The sequence below is a fragment of the Clupea harengus genome, chromosome 20 (genome assembly GCF_900700415.2).
Source record: "Clupea harengus chromosome 20, Ch_v2.0.2, whole genome shotgun sequence".
NCBI lineage: Eukaryota > Metazoa > Chordata > Actinopteri > Clupeiformes > Clupeidae > Clupea > Clupea harengus.
The window spans coordinates 13,074,276-13,083,492 of record NC_045171.1 but is presented as its reverse complement, the minus strand read 5'-3'; the positions used below and the strand labels follow the sequence as shown (position 1 = coordinate 13,083,492).

At 46.8% G+C, this 9,217-nt stretch overlaps 2 protein-coding genes across 3 annotated transcripts in view; both read left to right on the top strand.

Moving 5' to 3' along the window:
* Positions 1–2,933, top strand: part of LOC105893025 (myocardial zonula adherens protein) — a 24,652-nt gene extending 21,719 nt beyond the window's left edge. For both annotated transcript variants that reach the window (XM_031557872.2, XM_042702749.1), the window contains 4 exons: positions 22–105; positions 1,322–1,434; positions 1,643–2,046; positions 2,201–2,933. In XM_031557872.2, the coding sequence (XP_031413732.1) occupies positions 22–105; positions 1,322–1,434; positions 1,643–2,024 (579 nt within the window). In that variant the 3' untranslated portion in view covers positions 2,025–2,046; positions 2,201–2,933. The remainder of the gene's footprint in view (positions 1–21; positions 106–1,321; positions 1,435–1,642; positions 2,047–2,200) is intronic.
* Positions 2,934–3,651: 718 nt separating this feature from the next.
* Positions 3,652–7,178, top strand: polr2m (RNA polymerase II subunit M). The gene is made up of 4 exons (XM_012819407.3): positions 3,652–3,910; positions 4,269–4,889; positions 5,278–5,485; positions 6,341–7,178. Exons 1-4 carry the CDS (start codon positions 3,801–3,803, stop codon positions 6,476–6,478), a joined length of 1,077 nt encoding a protein of 358 aa, XP_012674861.1. The 5' UTR covers positions 3,652–3,800; the 3' UTR covers positions 6,479–7,178.
* The last annotated feature ends 2,039 nt before the right edge of the window (positions 7,179–9,217 follow it).

Genomic DNA, 9,217 nt, shown 5'->3' with positions numbered 1-9,217 from the left:
CCCCTTTTTTCTGTCTTTCAGGTTGAACAGCTACGGTCTAAAGTGGCTCAGAAGGACATGTTTATTTCTGAGTTGCTGGACCGGCTTGCCATTGTGGAGTGTGAGGTAAGATGAGAACAGACTGCTGCAGCCTGACTATGTGACTGCAGCAGGACTCTTTCTGACACAACATGGCCAACATGAAGCCCTTTCATTGGGAAGACTTATCTGGCCATTTTGGAAGATTCTGTGTGCTCTGTCACACACATACACACACACTGTGTGATGTGTCTGCTCTGTGCTCCGATAAAATCAATCAGTAACACTTGTACCCCCCATCATAACACTGACATAGACATGCCCTGACATGTGTCTTTATGATTAATTGTTTTCAGTGCTATAACAGTGTCATGTTACCAGTGTACATTCAGTAACTGTCTTGGCAGCCCGTACTGTTCAATGCTATGCCACCTTAATGTTGTAACATGGACTTTCTTTAGGTGACACTGGTTTTCATGGCCTGTACTGTTAGGGCTGTCATGACCAATACTGATTAACTTGTCACTGTTGTAGAACTGGAAATCAATCATCATGAAGACGTGTGTCTTCTGCCAAAACGTGATTATAGTATGCCTATGGGTGTCTCATGATAGATGATTTGAGTACAGTGTTACCTCAGTGTCTTATCTCAGTGTGTGCTGCTTCAGCGTGTGTTACCTCAGTTGCCTCAGCGTGTGTTACCTCGGTGTGTGTTACCTCAGTGTGTGCTGCCTCAGTGTGTGCTGCCTCAGCGTGTGTTACCTCAGTGTGTGTTACCTCAGTGTGTGCTGCCTCAGCTTGTGTTACCTCAGTTACCTAAGTGTGTGCTGCCTCAGTGTGTGTTACCTCAGTGTGTGCTGCTTCAGTGTGTGTTACCTCAGTGTGTGCTGCTTCAGCGTGTGTTACCTCAGTGTGTGCTGCTTCAGCGTGTGTTACCTCAGTGTGTGCTGCCTCAGCGTGTGTTACCTCAGTTACCTCAGCGTGTGTTACCTCAGTGTGTGCTGCCTCAGCGTGTGTTACCTCAGTGTGTGCTGCCTCAGTGTGTGTTACCTCAGCGTGTGTTACCTCAGTTACCTCAGTGTGTGCTGCCTCAGTGTGTGCTGCCTCAGCTTGTGTTACCTCAGCCTGTGCTGCCTCAGCTCTCTGTGATCCCGCTTCTCTTAAGCCTCCATGGTTCTTCCCTTAGTCGCTTCAGCTAATCTTCCCAGCTAGTCTCCCCAGTGATCACATGACTACTGTCTCCCAATCTCCTGCCTCCACTCTGATTTCGCGCTGCCTCTGTGTGTGTGTTTTCTCCTCCCAGAGTAATGAGCTAGAAGACAAGCTCAAGTATTTTATGTCTGTACAGAACACGTCTGAGAAAGACAAACCTCATAGCAGAGACATTGGAGTGGCCTGTGACTTCCCTGTAGCAAGGTGAGGACTCGCTTATATGGGAGTATGTATAGGAGGTTGTATAGTACTAGTCCAGTTTTGCTTTTTGTTTTATGCTAACTGTATGGCTTAAAGTCAGTATCTAAACTCAAAAATGGCATTATGTCGTCTCATCTCAAACATCAAGCAAGTTTCACGATCGCTGCCATGATTCCTTCCTCGTCCATCTTTCTATTCTCTTTTTTTTTAGATCAGACCCCCCACCCCCTCCCCCACCACAGCAAGAGTTCCAGCCGCTGCAGTCCTACACCCCCAGACCCGCCCCCCTCCCCAGACCTGCCTGGACCGGGCCGTTAGCCTCCAGCAGCCGATTGAGCAACTCCCTGCTCCGCTTCTCCCCGGGCCAGTACAGTCACTACCTCCATAACTCTCCCTCCATCCTCCGAGATGAGACCGACTCCTCCACCTTATCCCGCTCCTCGACCGGCGTCCAGACCTCCTCGACGGTCTCCCCCAGCCCTGAGGACCCCCCCTCTTTCTCCTACTCCCCCATAGCCAGGACTGCCCCCTCCCAAGTATACACACCTTTCATGAAACTCATGGAGATCTCATCCAAGCTCAACATTGAGTAGGACCAGGAGACCGGACATAAAGGTGCAGTCTGCAATTCTGATGAGAGGTTGTTGATATTTGAGCTCAACAGCCAATCAAATTACGCCCTCCCTTCCGTGCTCCTGAAGCAATGGGTTGATTGGCTGGAATTGTTTATGGCTCGGTCTGAGCCTCTATGTTTGTTTCCCATCTACAGTGCATGAACACCAGGGCTTTGAACTGAATGGGCAGCTAGAGGACCATGAGGAACAAATCCGCTGAATTTGACAAAAAGAGTGTTGAATTAGAATGACGGACTGCGCCTTTAAATAGACCATGTTGTCATTAAATAAAAATGATATTTGGAGCAATGCAAACCTTGATTAAATACCAGTAAATACCATGTGTAAATACCTGTGTATCATGTTGTAAATAGTCTATTACTATACGCTTAACTTATTTTCTTCCTGCACATTCTGTTGTTGTTACTTTGTTTACGATGAAGGAAATACGCGGTTTGAAGGATCAGTAAACATTTTACAGCTTCATATTTATATACACATTTTCTTATTCTAGTCTTTACTTTTGCTGAAGACCATTGTTTCTGAACTTATTAAAAATGCATAATTTTGTATACCTCAATATTTGCATATATTTATATGGTATATGTTAAATACTAATTCTGCTTTGTTTATGTTATGGCGGATGATTATGAAGGCCACACAACCTCCATAGGGAAAGCCCACATAATTATTTGTACTGCCACATATGTGCCAATTGTGCAGGGTTGTTTCTCTGTTTATTTTACACTGCCAGGGCTGTGACACAACTCAAAGGATTTGGAGCAAAATAACGTGCCTTTCTCCTGAAGTCTAATGTGGCAAATCATCTTACTGTAAAGATTCACTTCCATTAAAAAAGTAATTAAAAAGATCACATGTGACAACTCATCTTACTGTAAAGTTTCACTTCCCTTGAACAGTAAGAAATAAAAAAAAGATAAAATCAAAGTTATTAGGAACTGTGTTCCTGGGGTTCAACGGGTAGAGCAAGGAGCAAACAGTACAAATCAGTTAAACATACTCAATTAAAAATTAAGAATTGTGTACTGTATGTATATGTCGTCTACCTTAACATGATGTCAGGCAGGGCTTTTATTTTTTTTGTCAGGTAGGCATCTCCTATCCTATTACAGTAGGGTTTGTAATCTACATTATTGCCCGAGTACAACGTCGAGAAATGGATGATTTGCAGTGTATAAAAAATACCACCAGAGGGAAGCATCGTAAAGCGAACTAATGGATTAGTGAAGTTTGCTGAGGTTAGTTAGTTTCGTCTAATTTTACAGAAGGATTCTGTTCAGTTTAAGTAAAATAACCGTTGGTAGTAGTGCAGTTTCATATGATTTCATCCTGTTTATTTGACTAATTATAGCAATGAAATACCCATATACCATAAAACAACACATGCCACAATTGTTTCATTATTGTAATACACAGATGGAATGTTTTGCAGTTACAATGCATGTGAATACCTGGATAGGGAATATACATTATGCCTACGTGAGTTACATAGTCGTGGAACGAGGAAGGAATCTTGTCATTGCGCTTTGGAGGACCAACAGATATCGTCATACTATATTCTATTGTACTTCCGGGTTGATGACGATTTCCGGTTAAAACGGCACTTGAACATGCTGAGTGATATCATGAGTCTCACTAGATCATAAAATATTAAGTATTTATGTAAGTATTTGTCATTAGTTGACCCTATGAATTTATTTTCGGACACGGCGGGTTATTCCAGGGATAGCAGCAATGTCCTCGTCATGGACAGAGCGCCAGGGATTGGTTGGTGATCTTCGAAACAAGAGCAAAGATGAGCTGTATGACATACTTATACGCCAGGATAAATTGCTGAGCAATAAGTAAGTAAAGCTAAACCGTGCATTTGGGTTTAAACAGCGAGCTAACTTTACCACTATCCTCGATCCGTTGCGCTGCTACGCTAAACAGACGCTATGAACGTACTTGATAACAGACAGGCTTGACTTATTGCTTACTTATTAAGTGGCTAGCAGGGCTAATATCTGCAGTGTTCTGCATAATGACAGGTAGTTGTGTACTATGTCTTATAGGTGTCCTCTAAGTAAACTTGTTCAGTAGGTCCCATACGTTCAATTAACTTCTAAATGTTGATAAGGTATGAGTAACGCTACATTTCAGATCAAACGTAGAGGTTTGTGTTTTAGCCATGTAACTGAGGGTGTGTCTGTGGTTGATCAGGAGGTTCATCCACACCCTTCCTGATAAGGGGAAGAAGATCTCTGAGTTTGCAGAGCGAGTTCGCCAGGCCCTTGCCCATGTTGAAGAGGCGGAGAGGAAGCAGAAAGACCTGTCCACAGTCCGGACTGATTTCCAGGCCCAGTACCAGCAGGCCCTGACCCAAAGGCAGCCTCAGCCCAGATCCACAGCACCGGTCCTGAGTCTGCCTGAGAGGGGCCCTGGGGAAAATAGACCACCAGAACCCAAACATGTAGACCAGCCCAAAGAGGCTGAACTTACACCTCAGAGTACCTCAGGGAGCCATGGCAACAGCGACGAGGTTGCCCAGCAACAGAGCCCCAATGCCACAGAAACCATGGAGACCACCCCAGACGGGGAACACGGCACCCCCCGAGAAGGCGATGAGTCAAAAGGGGGCGGCCTGGCAGAGGCTCTGGCCCGGGTCTCGCTGTCAGATCAGGCTGGGGAAAAAGCTTCCGGAAGCTCTGGCGGCAGCAGCAGCGGTGGCCTCAGAAACCCGTTCCTGGTCAGGCAGCCCCTGAAGAAGATGCACTATGTAGAGGTGCTGGAGAGGACGGAGAGTACGGTCTCCACTCAGAGACCCAAGTTCAAACCCAACCAGTTGAGTACAAATGCTCTGTTTACATCCTGTTGCCATGTCATTGTCATGGTAACATGACATGAGAATAGCTTAAACCAGAGCAGGATTGATGATCGTGATTATGATGATTTATTTTAGACTGAGATGGTCCATTAAAAGACAATAATACAGCATAGGGTGACAAGCAAGGGACAAATAGACACATAGCAGTAATCTTTCTATATAGACACAGGTTAACCCAGAGCATGATTACTGTGTAAAACCCTTTTTTCCATCTCTGAGTCCAGACCTCCATTGTCCTCAACTGTGGTGATTGACGGTGATATTATGTCGATTTCTGAAATGGCATACACCTGCTGTAGTACCCTGTAACGCCTTGGTTTTGTCTTTTGTTTTCTCCATTGTTAGGCTGCTCCCTAAATCGGGGTCCCCCTCCCCCATCGGGTCCCCAGGGGGTGCGTCGCCCCTCTCTGTGGAGGCTAGACGACAGAGAGACAGGAAGCACCTGGATGACATCACGTCCGCCAGGCTTGCACCGCTGCACTATGATCCCGCTAAGCTGCTCTCACTAGAGGAGGCATCAGGGCTCATGAGGGAACAGACACAGAGACAGAGGGTGAGAACATACACACACACACACACACACACACACACACACATAGACATGGACACACACACACACACACACACACACACACACATACACACACACACACACACACACACACATAGACATAGACATAGACACACACACACACATACAAACACACACACACACACACACACACACATACACACACACACACACACAGACATGGACACACACACACACACACACACATAGACATAGACATAGACATAGACACACACACATACACACATACACACACACACACACACACACACACACAGACACACATACATACACACACATACACACATAGACATGGACACACACACTCACACACACATAGACATGCACACACACACACACACACATTTTCCTAGTCTGTCAGGGTGGGTGCTTATACGCTATTCAAGACAGTCAACGATAAGGGGCGCTCATGCTCCAGCGTTGCTTCAGGAGCACGAAATACCTGATCTTCAACATATCCACATGTAGACATGTTTATCCACATGTAGCCATATATATATCCACACGTAGACATGTATATCCACATGTAGTCATATATATATCCACAAAATGAGTCGTCCATGGAAACGTCCAGGAACAGGTCACAGGCAACGACTGATAAGTAGTTTAAAGTCTGTTGATGACATAATTCGATTGCTTGCCTTTTGATATAATTAATCACAGGTAATTAAGATATAAGATATAATTGTGTCTTGTTTTTTTCTATGTGTATTGTATGAATGTGTCCATATGGCTGTGTCATGCATGTTTTGTTTCTGTGTGCGTTTGTTTGCGTGTGTCTCTGTGTGTGTGTGTGTGTGTCTGTGTGTCTTGCAGGAGCTAGAGGCCAGAATGGCTGCCCAGAAGCTGTCGGAGAGCTTGAGCTCCAGCATGAGGTCGTACCACCCGGAGGGGGGGTCACTGGGGCCGTACCGGGAGGTGCGAGACGACGGGGCCTCAGACGAGGACGACTAATCCTGAGGCTCACTGCAGGGGGGAGAGAGAGAGAGAGAGAGTGATGAGACTGCGAGAGGGGAAGAGAGCGACAGAGAGACAGAGTGCGATGGAGGGAGGGAGGGAGAGAGAGAAAGTGGGAAAGAGAGAGACAGACAGACAGACAGACAGAGTATGGGTTCTCCCCGTCACCTCTGGTCCCTCAGTCTGGGCTCAGATTTGGGGCCCCTTCACCAGAGGGCCGCTGGGAGGTGGGGGGGCAAACTGTTCAGAGATGCCAGGGGCCCTTAGCAACGGTCAGGGTCCCCTGGCGACGGTCGGGGAAAGGCGCAGTAGAAGGGGGCAGCAGGGGTAAGAGAGTCCCAGGAGACAAGCTAAGTGGCATTGAGTTGTCATTCCTGACAGCGTCATGCTTTAATAGGAGGAGAAGGCCGCTCTCACCCCCACAGACCCCACTGTGTGTGTGTGTGTGTGTGTGTGTGTGTGTGTGTGTGTGTGTGTGTGTGTGTGTGTGTGTGTGTGTGTGTGTGTGTGTGTGTGTGTGAGAGAGTTCTGATCAGGCCCTGTTGCTATCAGTGTATGCTCGCCTCCTCTCCAGTTCTGAACTGAAGCCCTGGCATTCTGACTCATCTGGAAGGAAGGGAAAAAATAGAAGTTATTTTTGTATTACTACTCTGTAACACTTTTGGAAAATAAAATAAATATATATATGTTTTGCTAACCTGTTTCCGGTGTGTTCCTAATTGCCATAATATTAACCAGAAACCTGCCTGAGCCTCATAGATTAACGCAGCTAATCTAAATGTAATTTGAGATCAACAAACTTAAAAGAAAGCCCCCCTCCACCCCACCCAGAGTTGTTTAGTTAACCCTCACGGTGCGTTGGTTTGGGGGGGGGGGGGGGCGGTCGGGGCAGGCAAGTCTGCCATCACTTAGGGCTGGCCAGAGCTCTTATCAGGGAAGAGATCAGTGTGTCGCTATAGCGATGATTAATACTGTTCCACAGCGAGTTGCCGTGGCATCTGGTTTGAGTTTAGATCATGTTCCTGTGCAGAGAGGCAGCGATGGAGAAGGGCAGAGGCGGGGCAGGGCGGGGCGGGGGGTGATCAACTAGACAGACAGATGTGACCAACGACAAGTACCCATTCTCACACACACACACACACACACACATGACTCCTACGAGAGGAAGTGCCTCATTCACACGCAAGGACTCTTCCGAGACGAAGTGCCTCGCCACACACACTGACTCTTTTGAGAGGAAGTGCCTCGTTCACACACACTGACTCTTCCGAGAGGAAGTGCCTCGTTCAAACACAGACTCTTTTGAGTGGAAGTACCTCGTTCTCAATGGAAACTCCATAAAATCCGAACCCCTCAGGTAATGAACACTTCCTCTCTTAGTGACTCTGACCCATCGTTTTCCCTCTATCAATCTGTCCTCTGCTCTTGCTATCGCTTCGCTCTGTCTCATCCACGTCTAGAGCTCCTGTAACCCTCTCAAGGTGTTTCACAGAAGCCCCCTAGAGCACAAGGGCCACAGCGGCCAGGGCAAATGTCCCCTTGCAAACACACACACACACACACACCTGTAGCGGAGGGGGGACATGAGGGCCTCCAGGGCTCTGTGCTCTCACACACACACACACACCTGTAGCAAATGTTGAGCAGAACCCAGATCTTAATGGGTGAGCCCTGGAGAGGAGAGAGAGAACAAGTACATAACACACTAACGCTAACACACATTTGCCATTCCTCACTTCTTATCCGTCACACTCTCTCAAATCACTTTCTTTGTATCTCTTTCTGTAGTTGTCCCTTGATCTCTATTTCCCCCTATCCCTTGTTCTCTTGCTTTCTCCATCTCCCCCCCCCCTCTTTCTGCTGTTCTCTCTCCACCTCATTCTCTCTATCCCCCCTTTTTTTGGCTCTCATAGTACCATAAATATTCCCATAAAGACACACCAGAGGCGGTTTCTCTTTTAATGTGACTCAGGAATGTTGACGAGGAGAGAGATGTGAGTGTGTGTGTGTGTGTGTGTGTGTGTGTGTGTGTGTGTGTGTGATGTTCTTGACTGGCGATGATCTCTGATAACCTCAGGTAATTGTGGAAGCGGCAGTGAAACCATGGTGGGACCCTCTTTTTTTCTTTTTGCTGGGCTGTTTTTGGTTTGAAAGGGCTGACACACGTGAGTCCACCGTGTGTGTGTGTGTGTGTATTTAGACATCCCGTCTGATAGACTCCAGAGCACCCAGCCAAGCACTACTCAGCCAGACGTTTAATAATAAATATCCCAGTCCCTCCCTAACTGGGATCTTCCCCATACTGGAATTAATTACTGCCTACCTTGCTTACAGAAACTTGGAGACTGTTACCTAAGTTACCAATTATACTTTTTCTGTTCTTGTGTGTGTGTGTCGGTGTTTTTTTTCTGACCGCGTGTGTGTGTGTGCGTGTGCCTTTCTCTGACAGCATAGGTGTGTGTAGTCGTCCTCTGGCTGTGTGTGTTTTCTTGTAATGGCATCCAGCGTTTGGTCAGTGTGAGTGTGTTCATATGGCTGAGTTGGAGAGGAGACAGTATTGTGGAGGCTATTATGAGAGAGAGAGATAAAGTGTGTGTTGTGGAGGCTGTGAAGAGGGTTTCAATTGTGTTTTGGTCTCTTGATGCAACCTGCTAGTCATTTTCTCTGACAGGGAGCCTGAAATCACCAGTGCCCAGGGACTAGGAGTCGTGTGTGCGTGTGCGTGTGCGTGTGGTG

Bases quoted from the DNA above. Each gene is read 5' to 3' on its own strand.
- polr2m (XM_012819407.3), top strand. From the start codon at position 3,801: ATGTCCTCGTCATGGACAGAGCGCCAGGGATTGGTTGGTGATCTTCGA. The intron at 3,911-4,268 runs GTAAGTAAAGCT...GTGGTTGATCAG, and splicing joins GATAAATTGCTGAGCAATAA to GAGGTTCATCCACACCCTTC. The intron at 5,486-6,340 runs GTGAGAACATAC...TGTGTCTTGCAG, and splicing joins AACAGACACAGAGACAGAGG to GAGCTAGAGGCCAGAATGGC.